The following is a 16,416-nucleotide window of genomic DNA, read 5'->3' as shown; positions in this document are numbered from 1 at the left end:
CTATTCACAAGTTGAAATATGATGTACACCTGAAATTTATATAATGGTATAAACCAATGTTACCTCAATAAAACAAAACAAAACCAAACAATTACTCTTTGCGGAGCCTACACAGAACAAACAAATGTAAGGTATACATTAAAAAGATAGGTTGTTGCTTGGCCCTGAAGCCACCTTTTCTGAATTTGCTGTGTCTCGGAAGCCACATGGAGGAAAAACATATATGCAGGAGGAAGCGATGATGATAAAGCTGAGACAAAGGTCCAAGCAGGGAGCTCTTGTGGGCATCTCCAAAAGCCACAGAAACAGGCACATGGCACCCTGGGCAGAGCCAGTGGAAATGGGTGCACAGTTGGCACCTAGGACCTTCCCTTCTCACCCTCTCACATGCAACCACCTCATCTGATTTCACCCGATACCGGATACTCATCTCTGACGTATGACCAACCTCACTAAGAACCAAATAACTTCACCCCTGGTGCCCAGGACACCTGACGATGCCATATCGATTCTGGGTTCTTTGTAGCTGAGGGCAGCATGTGGAAAATAAATTCTCAGTACTTCTAAATAAAATTGTGTTTACTGTTAAAAATCTGAAGGTCAAGGATTAAGCTCTTTTCCTTCACTGGGACTCGAGGACACCTGGTCCCTTTTTAATTACTGGAGCTCTGGAAAAAAAGCCCAAAGTTCACTCATGATCAAATACGTACTGAGCACCTATATGTTCCAGGCGCTACAGACCCAGGATCAAACTAGATTGACAAAAATCTCTTGCAAAGTAACTATTTACCACTTACCAGTAACGCAAATGCAAAGGCAGCTGCAGCTCTCAAACAGTTCAGTACAAAATAAAAATAACTAACAAATAGAGAACCAGGAAAGAGCCACATGTGGTAACACTTTAACAACTAGAAGGGTGTTCGTTGTACCATTCTCGCAACTTTTCCATAGGTTTGAAATTTTTCTAAATAAAAAGTCTAGAGGGGGAACAGGCAGGACTACAGCTATAAATTGTATTTCAGGTAACAAAGTAGTTGATGAGAGAAAGTTATTTATAGGAGAATTTCTGTTAAGTGAAAATTAGGAAACCAGCATTGACAGCCTTTAATGAAATCGTGGCCCTAGGCAACAATCATCAATGGTTGCCTTGAACAGCAGGTGGGGGTTTGGTGCGGAATGTCAAATGAAGGGCACACCCCTGACCCCAGTGACTGACCGCAGCCTCACTTAAAGTGGAACCCCAGATGCCTGCGGCTTCTCAGGTCCGTGCCTTCAGACGTGACGCAGCAGGATGCACGCAACACAAGCTGCAAAGTATTCCCGCCCCAACAGCGGGCCTGAATCTAACTGCCAGTTGATACAGATCTGACACCCAGTTTCACAAGGAGCGTGGAGACAGAGGAGCAAGTTAAACACCATGACTAGGAAGCCATGGGCCAAATCCAGAATGTGGGACACTCTACAGGACAAGCTTCTCAAAAAAAAAGAAAAAAATCAATGGCATGGGGGAAAAAGGGGAGAGGAGAGTGTTGCAGAATAAAAGAAAGACTAAAGTCATCTAACGACTCAGTACAAGGTGGGGACCTTGGTCTGCCCTTTTTACGATGCAATTGTAAAAAGACATCTTTGAGACGATGGAAGTACCTTGACATGATCTGGACATCAGATGGCACTAAGGAATCACTATTAATTTTGATAGGCAGGATAATGATGTTTATTAAACAAAAACAGTCCTTATCAGTTAACAAAAACTATCTTCAGCAAGAAGGGAAGAAAGGGAGGGAGCCATGACATTCTTTGTATATTGTCAAGCTCCTCTACTCATCCTTGGCTTCATAAAGGATATAGGATTTTTCACATCCATATGCACACCTTCTTAAGACTAAGTAACCATATACCCCTATATATATCTAACCCAGTACTTCCCCATCTTTTGCAAGATGTAGGGCACTTAAAAATAACATTTGAATGCAAAACTGGGTGGATGGATGAGACTTCTCGTGGTTGCAGGTGACCAGCCTAGGGGCCTTGGCAGTTCTAGGCCAGGCCCAGCGGGCTCAGGGGCAGAGCACCCACATCTTGGCATACCTGCACCCACAGTGCAGCACACAGCACGCTGGTGGGGAAGCCCCAGCTAACCTACCCCCTGTGACACCTTTCTAAGAAACTGACTTTGGTGGGATGGACAGCCTGTAAGGGAGCTGGTTTAAGAGGATAAGACATGTGTTTGCAACTGTGCTTATAGATCTAGGAGCCTGGCAGCTCTGTGAATTTTGCCTTTTACACTTTGGTAGCCTAATAAGAATTAAGTACTCGCTACTAAAGAGAAGGTAAAGAAAGTCTGGTATGGCAATGACACAGAGGGAGAGGACAGAAGCCCTTTAGTATTCTTGGAACATCTACGCCATTAAAAAAAAAAAACGCAAGAGAGAAGGAGGAGGGAAGGGGGCAACCTCAGGACCGGCACACGCTGTTCTACCGCCATCTTGATGTCCTTGACGCGTGCAGATGGTGTGGAAGTGGCTGGCACCAGAACAGCCCAGGAGAAGGAATGAGCGGCCAATGGAGATTTATGTGAGGAGAGTGAGATGGACAAGGTAAAATTGTCAGGAGGAGTTGTTAGAAAGTAAAATATATTGTGACAATTCCACTCCTGCCGTTCATCAATAAACTGACAGATCATTTAGTGTCAATTAGGAGTGATAGATGGACAAGTCCCCATGATCCTGGGCCAAAATTAATGGCTGGGAGGGAGAGGGTGATTGAAAATGACGGCTGACATTGAGAGCAAAGTCCTGAAAGTCCCTGAGGGGCCATTACTTGCCTCATTCCCTTGCAGATCAGTGCAGGGACAAACCCAAAAACAGACACTTTGAGACAAAACTTAATCAGACTACCTTTCCTTCCTCCCTGTTCCAAGTCTGGTTGCCTCTCCTTCAGCTCTAGTTCCCATGGCCAAGCCAGTGACCCACCTCAGGCCCCAACTCAGGCAACTTCAGAGGCGTGCACAGCCTGGCTCCAAGATGGGATTTTGGGCACAGCTATGACTTTGGCGTCAGGAGAAGGGACAGGTCCCAGGCAATTCCTGAATACAGCCTTTCCCTGTGGCTCAGGGGTGAGCATCTCTAGCCAGTAAGGTGGCTGACACATGCTCTGCTCCCTATCTTAGGCAATATTATGCAAATAAATCAAAGGAATCCCAGAAACAAAGCCCTTGGCCGCAAGCTCCTCAATCAGATCTGTCAACAGCCCTCCTACTTGCCACTGGTGACAACATCACCACAGACCTTCGTAATGCTCATTTTCTCCTACCTCCCTCGTGGAGGGATACCTACCTTATAGAAGGGAATCTACCCGAGAGAGCTGGTGTAATGCACATATAAGGTGTGGCTATGGACTTAATGTTTGTGTCCCCCCAAAATTCCTATGATGAAACCCTAATCCCCAATGTGATGGTGTTTGGAGATGGGGGCCTTTGGGAGGAAATGAGACAAGGTCATGAGGGTGGAGCTCCTGTAATGGGATTAGTGCCCTTATAAAAAGAGGAAGAGACACAAGATCTCTCTCTCTTTGAGCATACACCAAGGAAGGCTATGTGAGGAATAACCAGGAAGAGGGTCCTCACCAAGAACCCAACCATGCTGGCACCCTGATCGCGAACTTCCAGTCTTCAGAAAGAATGAGAAATAAATGTGTGCCGTGTAAGCCACCCAGTCTATGGCAGTCTCTTACAGCAGCCCGAGCTGACTGAAGACAGGTGCCCCGCACAGTGTCATCATTATCATCCCCAAAGAATTTAAGGTGAGTATACTATTTTCCAGTGTGAACTCTCTGCTCTAACCAGAGTGACAATTAAGGTTACTATCCCCCACAACACTTGCCCACACCAACCTTTGAATTAAAACGCTCTCCTATGATCCTCTTTGTGCATCCAAGTCACCCAGCTGGACCCCCATCTCCTCTGCAAGGGACTCCCAGACCACTGTGATTACTCTCTCCACTGACGCCACATTGCCAGCGTTAGCCATCCCATTCATTTCTCACTCAAGATGTGCTCCTGACTTTTGTGAATGAAAATGCCTGACCTCTCCAACTGGAATCCGAGCTCTGGTAGGGCAGGAAGCACATCTACACTCCGGGCTCCCCGGAGCTCTCTGCAAACAGCAGGAGCTCATGTGTTCCAGCCTCCACAGAGCAGATCCTCAATGTGACTCGACACTCGCCTCTCTGACCCCTAGTCAGAGGCCCCCCTTCCTCTTTCTGTCCCAAATCTGTTCTCCTTGCCTCCAGATGCCAGCTCACCCTTGCTCCAACAAGCTCAACAACCAGTTTGCCTTCCTACTTTGACAAAAGAAAAAAAGAAAACAAAAAAAAGAGGCCAATCCAAAAGCAAAGTCCCCGAATTCCCTACTCCCCCTTAACCTTTCCTGACAACTTATCCAGCCTTTCCAAGCTCCATCCTGTCCTGGAAAAAAACGCCTCTGCCTCCTCCCGTCCAAGGTCAATTCGTCTCTCCCGGAAGGTCTTCTATCCCTCCAGGATCGCACTCCTCCAAATCCCCCGGTTCATCTGTAAGCACTCTTCCCCAGGCATTACACCCACGATTCTCAGCAGACTTCCCCTTCCAAACAGGTCCCATCCCTTTCCTTTCTTTCTCCGCATCGTAGCCTACATTACTGCCCGCATCTCCTCACCTCCCACTTCCTCTTCAACCACTGTAATCTGGCTTCTGTCCCATTGCAAATCACCATAATCACTTTCTCAAAGCCCCTAGTAACCTCCGAACAGCCAAATCCAAGGCTGTGTCCTTGTCTTCTTCTATTTGCCACGTGACTCAATGGCACCTCTTCTTTGGCCTCTCTATTCTAGGCTCCAAACTGTGGAAATCGTCTACCTGGACCACCATGAGCCCCTAAATCAGATCTCCTCCTGCTTCCTTACTAGATAGCACCACTACCCAAGCAGTCATCAAAGCTAGGCACCTGGCAGTGACCACCAACTCCTCCCTCTGCCCTGCACCCCACCAATGGCACTTCTACTTCCTCTACCTCCCAGATGTCTCCAGATCTCCTCTCCTGTCCCTGCTCACACCACCGTCCTGGTGCAGGCTCTTAGCATCCTTCATAGAGTGTTAGCTTCCCAGTAGGTCTTCCAGCCCTCCAGATCTCCACTTCCCACACTGACAGCAAAGCAATCAATCAAAAACACTGATCTGATCATTTGTTTGTTCAATTGTCACTGAGTGCTTATTATGGACTGGCACTGTTCAAGGTACTGGGGTATGTAAATAAGAGTGTGTCTCTTCTCATAGAGCTTACATTAGAGAGAAAAAGACAATATATGCATATGTACGTACACACACAAACATACATATGCATGCACGTATGTCAGGTGGTGACACATAAAGCAGGAGATGGGGGACACAGGGTGACGAGGGGTGCCACTTTATATATGAGGCTGGGTGGAGCCTTGCAAGCCATGGTAAGGACTTTGGGTTCTACTGACTCGGGGGAATGCCACTAGAGGGTCCTGAGCAGACACGAGAAATATCTTGCCTATGTGGAAGTGACAGTGGCTGTAGCTGGGCACTGGCAGTGCAGACAACAGATTATTTCAACCGTAGACAGAACATGGTTTGCTGATAGACGGAACGTGAGTGGAGATAAAGAGCAGAGTCCAGGATGATTCCAAAGTTCATGGTCTGAGTAACGGGGAAGATGGAGCTGCCATTCACGGAGATCTAGGGGAGACTGTGGGAGCACAGGTAAGGGGATGGAGTCGAAGGAGTTGAAATTCAGAGGAGCAACTTGGACGTCTTAGGATTAAGTTGCACACTCAAGTGGAAATGTCATGTGGACAACTGGATGTTCAAGGGAAGGACTGGGCTGGAGATATAAATTTTGGAGTCTCAGTGTACAGGTGACAGCTCAACTCTCGAGACTGGGTTAGATCACACCAAGAGTGAGTGTTGACAGAGAAGAACGGAGGTTCGAGGATGACCCCTGGGCACCCCAACATTTAAAGGGGTCAGGACTAGGCCACAGACTGAGGAGGCAAGCAAGTGAATCTCTTGAAAAGTAACACATGAAACGGAAAAGCACCTCTCTCCAAAAGGAAACTGATTTGATCTGGAAAAATCTTAACTATATTCATTGAAAAATAAACATTTGAGATATCCTTTTGTTCTCTAAGAAGCAGATATTGGGTTTGTTTTGTTTCCATATTTCAAAATAAATTCCAGACATTACAAGCACTAAAATCCCCCAATGACTTAGAAAAATGGGGCTCCTCTACAAGACTCTCGCTAGTATACGAGACCTACATTTCAAAGTCATCTTCTTGTTCCTGGTTAGCACTAGAAAGTAGTGTTATGTTCTCTAAAGAAGACAGTGTGGTGCTTAAGGGCATATGAACAGACAGCAAGGCCACTGGAACAGAATAACAAGTCCACAGTAGACTTGGGACAACGAAGATGTAGAATATGATGAAGGTGGCTTCTAAATTCACTAGGGAAAGATGGATACTTAAATAAACGGTGCTGGGACAACAGCCACTTAGAAAAAGATGCAACTAGATCCCTACCTCATACCACACACAAGAATTAATTCCACATGGATCAGAGATCTAAATTTTTTAAATGAAAGCATGTGGTTATATTCTAACAAAACTTGAGCTATAAAAACAGGTAGGTGGCCTGTGGGCCATAGTTTGCTGAATATTAATACACAGAAACAAAGAAGGATAAATTTTATATATGCATGCTTATTTTTTGTAAAAAGAAGTATAGGGAAGGAGCAACCAGAAACTAATAGAGAGGTTACTTACAGGGATGGATGAGGATGAGGTGGAAGGGACAAGGATGGGAGCGAGACATCTATGAGAACACCTTCTGTACCATTTTGATATGATAAAAAGTACACTATCACCTGTTCTTACCAAAAACCTTTAACTTGAATCTAATCACGAGGAATCAATCAGAGAAATCCAGGATGTGAGACAATCTACAAAACAACTGGCCTAATTCCTCAAAAAAGCCAATGTCTTGGGGCTGGCTTGGTGGCATAGTGGTTAAGTTCACATGCTCCATTTCAGCAGTCCAGGGTTTGCAGGTTCAGATCCCAGGTGTGGACTTAGACACGGCTCATCAAGCCATGCTGTGGCGGCGTCCCACATATAAAATAGAGGAAGATTGGCACAGACGTTAGCTCAGTGACAATCTTCCTCATGAAAAAAAAAAAGTTCAGTGTATTGGGTGGAGGTGGAGGGGGTAGTTGGAATTATCTTAGACCAAGAGACTAAAAGAGGGGCTGGCCCCATGGCTGAGTGGTTAAGTTCACATGCTCCGCTTCGGCAGCCCAGGGTTTCACTGGTTCCAATCCTGGGCGCAGACATGGCACCGCACATCAGGCCATGCTGAGGCAGCATCTCACATGCCACAACTAGAAGGACCCACAACTAAAATATACAACTATGTACTGGGGGGCTTTGGGGAGAAGAAGAAGAAGAAGGAAAAAAAAAAGACTGGCAACAGATGTTAGCTCAGGTGCCAAACTTTGAGAAAAAAAAAGAGACTAAAAAAGACAGAATGACCAAACTCAACAAGTGAACTCTGATTGGATCCTGAAGCTATAACAGACATTTTGGGACAACTGGGGAAATTTAAATATAAACTATATCTTAAATATTATTAAATCATTATGAAATTTCTCAGAGGTGATAACGATACTGTGATTATCTGGAGAATGTCCGTAATCTTTAGAGACGCATGCTGAAGTATTTAGAGGTGAAATGTCATGACAACTGCAACTTGTTTTCAAATGATTTAGGGGGAACAAAACATGTCTCTGTGTGTGTGTGTGTGTGTGTGTGTGTGTCTGTGTGTGTGTACAGAGGGGGGCGAGGGAGGGAGGAGGAAGTGGGGAAAGAATTGGAAAAAAAATATTTTTACAGTGCTATTTTGAAGGCAACACCACTGAAGAAAATCTGAATAAGAGTAAGGTCTATTCTTTGAGAAAAAGAAATATTTTTCCTGAGTATTATCTTTAAGTAGTAAAACTGGATAGTTGGCAAATATCTTTTTTTGGTTTACCTTTCATTAAGATTTTGTGCAAGGGATTAAAGACCAAAATGATTTGTAAACCAGCAGTTACTAACAGGCAATCCCATTTTGTTGAGAAGTTACATTAAGAAGCACATCGAATGCTACAATGCTGATGAACTTCGAAAACATGCCAAGTAAAAGAAGCCAGTCATAAAGGACCACATCACGTATGATTCCACTTATATCAAACATCCAAAATATGCATATCGTAGAGACAGAAAGCAGATTGGTGGCCGCCTAGGGCTGGGGAGGTTTATGGGGACATGGGAAGTGACTGCTAATGGGTATGGGGTTTCTTTGGGGGGGTGATAAAAATGTTCTAAATTTGCTTGTGGAGATGGTAGCACAACTCTGTGAATATACTATGAAAAAGTGAATTGTACACTTTAAATGGTAAATTGTAAGGTATACGAATTATATCTCAATAAAGCTGTTATAAAAAATAAAAGAACACGGGAGGAAAGGGCCCGCCCCCACCCCCAGGAGCTGCTGGCACTCACTTCGACGCCTTCATGGAGTCATCTGCCCAGCCTCCTTGCCGGCGGGGTGGTTTGGGAGGGGGAGCCTACAAGGAAAGAGGAGCCAAAATAACATGGTCACTCAAGCAAGCAGTGGCTGAGGTTAAGGCCACATACACCAACGTTTGACCTATCAAAACCTTTCAAAGAAAAATACAGTAACCTTTCTAATTTACTTTACTTTCTAATTAATCTTCCTAATTTCTACGAAAATCTGGGTGCTTTCACACCCTCCTGGTGGGTGTATAAATTGGAGAGATCTGGAGGGCAATTTGGCAACGCCTAATGAAAGCCTTTCAAATGCTCACCCATCTTGAGCCAGCAATTCTAATCCCAGGAATTTATCCCAAGGAAATAATCAGAGAGAAACATCATGTCGACTTTGAACAGTGGATAACTGGAATCAGCCAAAATGGACAGCAATAAGCAATTGAATAAATCATGGAATACACACATGAAAATACTACGCAACAATGAAAAGGTATGTTAAAAAAAGAATACTTAATGATATGAGAGAGTTCAATATATGCCAACTTTTTAAAACATGTTGCAAAATAGTAGGTAAACGCTTCTGATTTTGTGAAAAGATTATTAATACATAACATCTAGTGTTAATTAGTTACAAGTACACGAGTGAGAGGGGACTCCAGTGATAGAATTATGGGTAATTCTTTTTTCCTTTTTTATGCTGTTGTGTGTTTTCCAATTTTATTCTTTGTAATCAACTTATATTACTTCTATAAACAGAAGAGCAATAAAATAAAGATATGAGAGAGGCTTGCTTAAACGACACAGACTAACTCGGTGGGTTAGAAATCTACTCAAATCCTCTTGGCAGGAAGCAGTCACCTGCAGTGGAGACATTCAGAAGCCCAACTGCGGGAATTCTTGGCTAGCATATCTCAGCTAAAAACATCAAGAGAATATCAACCAATCCACTGAATCACTCCAGCTGGGTAAAACAACAAAATGTATTTCCTGTTGTGAATTACCCAGTATTCACGTAGGACCGCTTTTTGAAAGACCAATTTTCTTTTTCAAGAACTGCAGAACATTATAACAGTTGTTCTCAGTCTAAGGATGTACTTTGATAAATGGACTAAAACAGGGGTTGGCAAACTTTTTCTCTAAAGGTCTAGGTGATAAATATTTTCAATTTTGTGGGCCATACGGTCTCTGTTATAACTGCTCGACTCTGATACTGTAGGGCAATAAACAGCCACAGACAACAAGTAAACAAATGGATGTAGCTGTGTGCCAATAGAACTTCACACAGACAAAAAGGGGACCAAATTCTGGCAGGAAGGAGGTGGTTTGCTAAGCCCTGGACTAAAATGTGTCATCGCATCATCCTTTAAATCTATCGCTTAAAGCCTAACTGGTAACTTTTCGAGAAAACACTCCCTCGACATGCCAAAATACATTTATACTTTTGATATTTTAATTTTACACCAAGGTATGTTTTCTCTCCTGCTTCTCTAGTAGCATCCCAGCCTGCCAAGGACATGCTCCATCTAGATACCAGGCCTTCCTGCCAGGGGAGCCAGAACCGGCTGGAAATGACTGAGAAGAAGCCAAGTCCTGGAGTGCCTGTATCCAACTCAGCTCCTGGGAAATGTAAGCAGCACTTTAGAGGAAAGAAGAGTGCCTGTATCCAACTCAGCTCCTGGGAAATGTAAGCAGCACTTTAGAGGAAAGAAACTTGAGCATTCTACGCTACAGGCAGGTAATGGAGCTATTCATGGGCTCTGTATATCTCAGTTCAAACAACAAAAATATAGAAGTGGAAAGCAAGCTACTGTTTGCCTCTATCGGGAGGAAATCCAAAGATGATGTACAAAGAGATCCCCACCATCGCTTCCCAGTCCACACGTCCTTTTTTGGTGCACCTGCCACCCCACACTGGCCCATGCCCAGGCTGGAACAGGAAGCCTTATATCCAAGACCCCTCTTCCCTTAGACACAGCTGATTGAACCAGGGCACGCCAGTCTGACCCAAATGAATTCTCTGTCCCAGGAATCTAGAACTGAAGCTCAGAGGTTAAGCTGTTCAGACAGCACTGAGCATTGGAACTCGAAAGACCAGCTGGAATCAGAATAACCAAGACTAGCACAAGCCGAAATTGTGTATAAGCAGAAACCAAGAACCTTGTTTTGTTGAGTTCTTACCATGTGTAAGGTACTGTGTTGGGGAGACTTCAAATGTTAAGGAGAACTGAAGTGAACCATACTGGGCCCTCGAGGATGTTCTAAGCCAATCTGGCCCGCAGCTATCTTCCCTGTGCTTTTACAGATAACATCCCAGGTTTCTTCACCCAAGGGTAGGACCATCTTGTGGTAATGTACCTTCCTGAATTTGGAGGTCACAGACCTGTAGCCACATGTTTTGTTTGGCCAGACAGTGGGTTTTTGTTTGTTTATTTTTGTTTTGAAATTTAAGCTACCACTCAAAAAATTGGCAGCTTTCCACACAAAACATCAGTTGCCAGCTTCTCCTGAAAAACTGAAAGATCTAGTAATGCTGGGGCTGAGTAACAGCTGCCCCTTGCAGGCAGGACATACGCATTCCATTATGCCACAGTCCCCACCCTCCCTTTTTGTCTCTTGCTGCTCAAGTCAAGTGCCAGCTGCCATCTATTACTATGCACTTGTGCTGTTCTTTCGCTTCTGGTCAGAATTCTCTCTCAGTTCTCACGTCTACTGGAAGTGAGGAAATAAAAGCTATGTCAGGTGCTTTAAGAAAAATGGGAAAGAGCATATTTCTTGGTTGGAAGGTGATCTTTTCTTACAACTCAGTGTGCAAACTGAAAGAGTGCCTGTGTCTTACCCCTAGTCCCACTTCCCTCACCAAGGCTACCCGCCTGGCCCCTGTAGGCACCTGGGTGTGGGATCCCTGAACTAGACTCAAAGCTGGGCTCCTCTGCTTTCCTCTCTTTGCTCTGGATGTTGGGAAGTACAGAATGAACCAAGTAAATCCATGGTGCCATGAAGTCAGGAGGGCCTGAGTCTATACGGCGCTTTCCCATGGCTGTAAGATGCTAAGAGCCCACAAGAAGAAAGGAAGGAACCTGGGTGGCACCAGCAAGGTTCCTCAACCTGTGTCTTCTGATACCACGTCTGCTGTCTACCATGGGGTGTGGGTTACAATGGTGACAGGAGGAGCAGAGACTGAACGAGAAGGGGATTGTGGGAGATTAGGCAGCATGGAAAAGCAGCATAAGCGACATCAACTTAAGTTAAAATGCCCTCCTTTAAGTAACTGCTAAACTGTTGAGGGATTAAATTACTGCCCAGATGGTAAGTGCCTAGAGCAGTGCCTGGCACATAATAAGTACCATAACTTTACTGTCCTCATCATCGTCATCATCCCTACTGTCAATACACGAAAGGTTAGGTCACAGTAAATATGATATTAAAATATACTACCATTTGGAAAAAAGAAAAAGAAAAAAAAAAAGAAAAGTTTCCTTTGAGCCTGGCCTGAGCTGTCACTTTGACTACTAGTGGACATCACATGGTTAATGAAGATCCCTAAGATCCTAAAAAGCAAAATGATCTGTTTTCCCTTCTTTAACCACCAACCCCAGGAAGCTGTGGCTATTGGGGGGATGACTGAAAATCCTTTCTGCCTAGAGGTAACACAAAGATGCGTTTCTCTCATGTTCTTCCCATTAGGAAATGGTACCACCTGCTAAATAGGACAGGAGCTTCAAAACAAAAAGGTCACCACAGAAGAGTCACTCCTCCACAGCCAAGAGAATTTAACAACTAATCCCCAAATCAAAGGTTTTTGGCACTCGTGACTGAAGACTTCAGGCGCTGACACAATGTTGTAAAACTGTAAGCTACTTTTCATTGAGATCTCCCAGGAGAGGAAGAGTTACAAAGAAATTCTCTCTGCAAAATGGGGCAGAGGCTGAAGCGGTCCCCCAGCTCCCCATTGGAAGTCTTGGTCAACCTCAGTAGAGAGCGCTGAGGCTGATGGGAGCCGGGAGGGGCAGGCAGAACTTAACTCTCCTCAAAGTAGGGCTTGGGCATCTAGTGGGAGATGTCCCCTTCCTGATGGGGAATCCTTATGTTCATGATTTGGTACTCTGAGTCCAAGGATAAGAAATTTTTTTTGTAGATGTTCCCTACTTTGAGTCTTGTCATAGCCACACACAAATACCCTGTCTGGATGAGACGGACTTAATTAACCACTATTACCAAGTTATAAAGTCTCCTCCCCGCAGTTCAACTCTGTTCCCCATGTGGGGAACGGGACACTGTCCTGTGTGCACTGGTTGAGATGGAAAAAGCAGATGTCACCTCTGTCCTCCAATGTTACCCCGTTCAATGAGGCTGAGAAGAGGCAGAATTCAGGGTGTATCAGGTCTCCATGAAATCTATGTGAGTGGACGTCAGGCTTTATCTGAAACCTAAGAGGCCACGTTGGAGGTGGGAGGTAGGCATCAAGGATGGAGGTACTGAGAGTCGTTCCAGGGAGAGGCTGCATCCAGGGCCCAAGGGTGAAGCTGAGGAGGAATCCCTCAGCCAAAGGCCAGTTCCACTAAATTTTGCAGTTCTCTTGTCACCTTTGGTGGTTTTTATTGGGCCACTTTCTCTTTGGGTAACATTAAAACAGGGCTCTGACAAGCAAGCATAAGCTTGCAGTACATGACTGAAGGCTAAACAGAATTGTACCAACCAACTTGGGGAGTGCTGAGGACAGAAGAGGTCAAGGAAGTTTTACGGGAAAAGTGGGCTTGCCCTGGATTGGAAAGATAAGCAGAGACGAAAAGGAAAAGCATTCCAGCAGCAACCAGACCCCAGGTGTAGTGATACCAGGATAGCATATAACACTCGGGCTGCAGCAAATGCGGTTAGATGACATCACATTGGTAGGAGTCCCTGAGAAAACTGTTCGGGGGTCTGAGACCATGAGCATCTATTACTTTACAGTGCAGGCCAGAAGTGGAAGCTGATGCAATTTGATCATAATGCAGTAGTTTAAAATTAGGTGCAAATGATCTGTTTGAAATGTAAGCAGATGACTAGCTTTTAGCAATATAATTTAAAAGGTCTGGCAGGTTCTTTTGCATGGACAGTCCAATCCCTGAATGCTTGGCTGCTCTCCTAAGAAATACAATGACACCTAGACACCTAGGAGCCCCGTTTCAAAAAGAGCCCACAGCTCTCTCCCCAGGGTGACCTGAAACCCAGGACACACTCGTAGGCCAAGAAACCACTGTTGCTCCTTTTAGGACCAGCTGCCAGAACTCTGTGCTTCCCCTTCCCTACCGTGACAGATCAGACGCTGGGGGCCTTTCGGGGGCCAAATGCCCTCCCTGGCTCGACTGTCAGAGCTCCCATCCGCACCTGGAGTGGTGAGAAGTTACAACCCTTTAGTTATGGATCCTTCCATTTGGGCCAGGGATCCTTCCTCTTCTGCTCATCAGGTTTGGGCAGGACAAGAGGAGACACAAACATGTAATTTATTTTCTCTCAAATCTTATGTGTCTGAGTTCCCTGTGTAACGGCCCAAGCAGTGAAAGGAAAACGAATTTACTCTTGTTCCATCCTTGAAACTAGAAATGTCATCTTTAAGACGGTCATGGCATTTTTTTCTTGAAGCCCACCAACTCCAGGATCCCTCTTGACCAAGCACTTAGGAAAACACTACAATCTGTGTGAGTTATGACTTTGGAAGAAATCTGTGTGCTATCCCTCTGTTAGGGAGGAGGGGGGAAAAAAAGCCTGGATGGGTGAGAGAGACTAGAGCACAAATGATCTTCAAAGCCAGAAAGAAGAGAAGACCTGATCCCAGAATTCATAAGTCTTGGTTTATTCTTTAAATTGCCCTGCTTCTGAAATTTAGAGGCACGGCCCCAAGACATCTGCTGGGAAAACGATTTCCAATTTTGGCAGATTTACTGCCAGGTAACATTACCCAAACTTGTTTTAAAAAAAAGAAAGAGTCTTAAAATGTGCAACACCAGGAAGGACAGAAATAGGAACGGGTGACGGTAGCCCTCAGGCAGTGCATCCCTCGTGTTCTCTCTTGAAAGCCGGAGTCACGTCTCCGAGTGTGGGAAATGAGCACAGCCCGAGGGGCTGCCGCCTGACGGACGGAGGGGGCAGGACCCTGCATAGCTCCTGAAGAGAAGCAAAAATGTGCTCTCTCCAAAAATAAACAGGGGCAGGAATGACTGCGAGTAAAGAGTTGGGGGCACGTGACTGGTGGCTGCGGTCCTGAAATACCAACTTTCCACAAAAAAAGAGCCTGTGATAGGAGAGAGCGGGAAATTCAGGAAACGGCCTCTTTATATGGTCTCATCCGAATGGGCCAAGATTCAACGGAGTGGAATTACCAAGTCAGAGGGAGCCTTTAGGGCCAGACTTGTTTCTGATCTTTATATGGTTCCCCCAGATTCTTAAGATGCCGAAATAGAAAAGATGTTGTAGTGCCAAAAAAGGAGCCTTTTGAGTTTAGAAACTTCTCACACACTCTTAAAAGTCCTGGAGAAACCCCACAGTATGAATCATCCCCAAATCCAAACTGCCACCTGTTTCAAAAAGCCAGTCCAAATGCACACATAAATTCACAATAGAAAAGACATTTAGTTACGATCCAGTGCACACTTCACTCCTATCCATCTTCCAGCTGCCAGGAGCAATACAGCCCCCATGTTCAAACCTTGATTATTGCCTAAAAACAAATTTCCCTTCCTTTCTCCAGCAACTTGAATGAAGATCTAAGAAAGGTGCTCTTATCTGCTTGATGAGAGAGAAGACTAACACTTATTAAAATGCGCATACACTGCAGTGGCAGGCACTTATTCCTCAAATCTGTCTGCCATGCATAGTTACATCTTTGCCAGTTTCTTCCTCCTGCCTCAACCCTGGGTCTGACAACTAATTCATTATAGACCTGAGTTTTCCACTTGTGGATTTAAAGTCATAGAAGGTAACGGACCATTCAGGCTAATAACTGAACCCCTGTGAGTAAACATAGCTCTTTCAAGCTGAAACGGACACATCAAAACGCAAATTCTATTTTAAGTAAAAGAAAGAAACATGATCATCAATAGCTGCTAAAGCCATTAGGTGAAAGATTGATTGATGGGAACTTGGGCATTCTCTGGGAGCCAAAGAATCACCCCATACATTACATACCACTTGCAAGGGAGACGGCGTTCCTTAACACACGAGATGTCTATCACCACCATAACTCCGTGATCAAACTTGGCAGCATGAGCTGTGGGACGTGATGTGCTGCCACTTGGAGCACACAGCACCACCCAGGAAAAATTCCTGCCTCAAACGTTCACTCAGAATCTAATGAAGCCTTCCTATCTGATTCCAGTTTTAGAAATCAAGTGAGAGAGGACTAAGTTCAACACTAGGAAGAAAGACTCAGACAAAGCCAGAGTGAGGGAAACTCTCAAGAACCACTGGCCCAATCTCTTCAAAAACTCAACAGTATTAAGAAGCTGTGTGTGTTGGGAGTGGGGAGCAGGGGAGCAGACTATCCTAAATTAGAAGAGACTTAAGAGAGAAAAACTTAATGGAGTGGTTCTTCATCAGATCCTAGTTTGAAAAAAACAGCAACAAAAGACATTTGGAAATAACTGGGGAAAATGAATATGTACTGGGTAACAGATGATATTAGAGAATTTTTAATACTGTTAGGTGTGAATTGTGGATTTCTAGGAAAATATCCCCATTTTTCAGAGAGATATGCTGAAGTATTTAACATGTCATGATGTTTGCTTCGAGATAATTCAGCAAAAAATTATAAAACACAAATATATTTTA

The 16,416-nt window shown here is 44.6% G+C and overlaps 1 protein-coding gene across 1 annotated transcript in view; it reads right to left on the bottom strand.

The window, feature by feature from the left end:
* Positions 1-16,416, bottom strand: part of IFT43 (intraflagellar transport 43) — a 77,520-nt gene that overhangs the window by 39,731 nt on the left and 21,373 nt on the right. The window contains exon 3 of the mRNA XM_014840878.3: positions 8,602-8,666. Within this exon, the coding sequence (XP_014696364.1) occupies positions 8,602-8,666 (65 nt within the window). The remainder of the gene's footprint in view (positions 1-8,601; positions 8,667-16,416) is intronic.

The sequence above is a fragment of the Equus asinus genome, chromosome 7 (assembly GCF_041296235.1).
Source record: "Equus asinus isolate D_3611 breed Donkey chromosome 7, EquAss-T2T_v2, whole genome shotgun sequence".
NCBI classification, from domain to species: Eukaryota; Metazoa; Chordata; class Mammalia; order Perissodactyla; family Equidae; genus Equus; species Equus asinus.
This window is presented reverse-complemented; position numbering and strand designations above follow the sequence as displayed.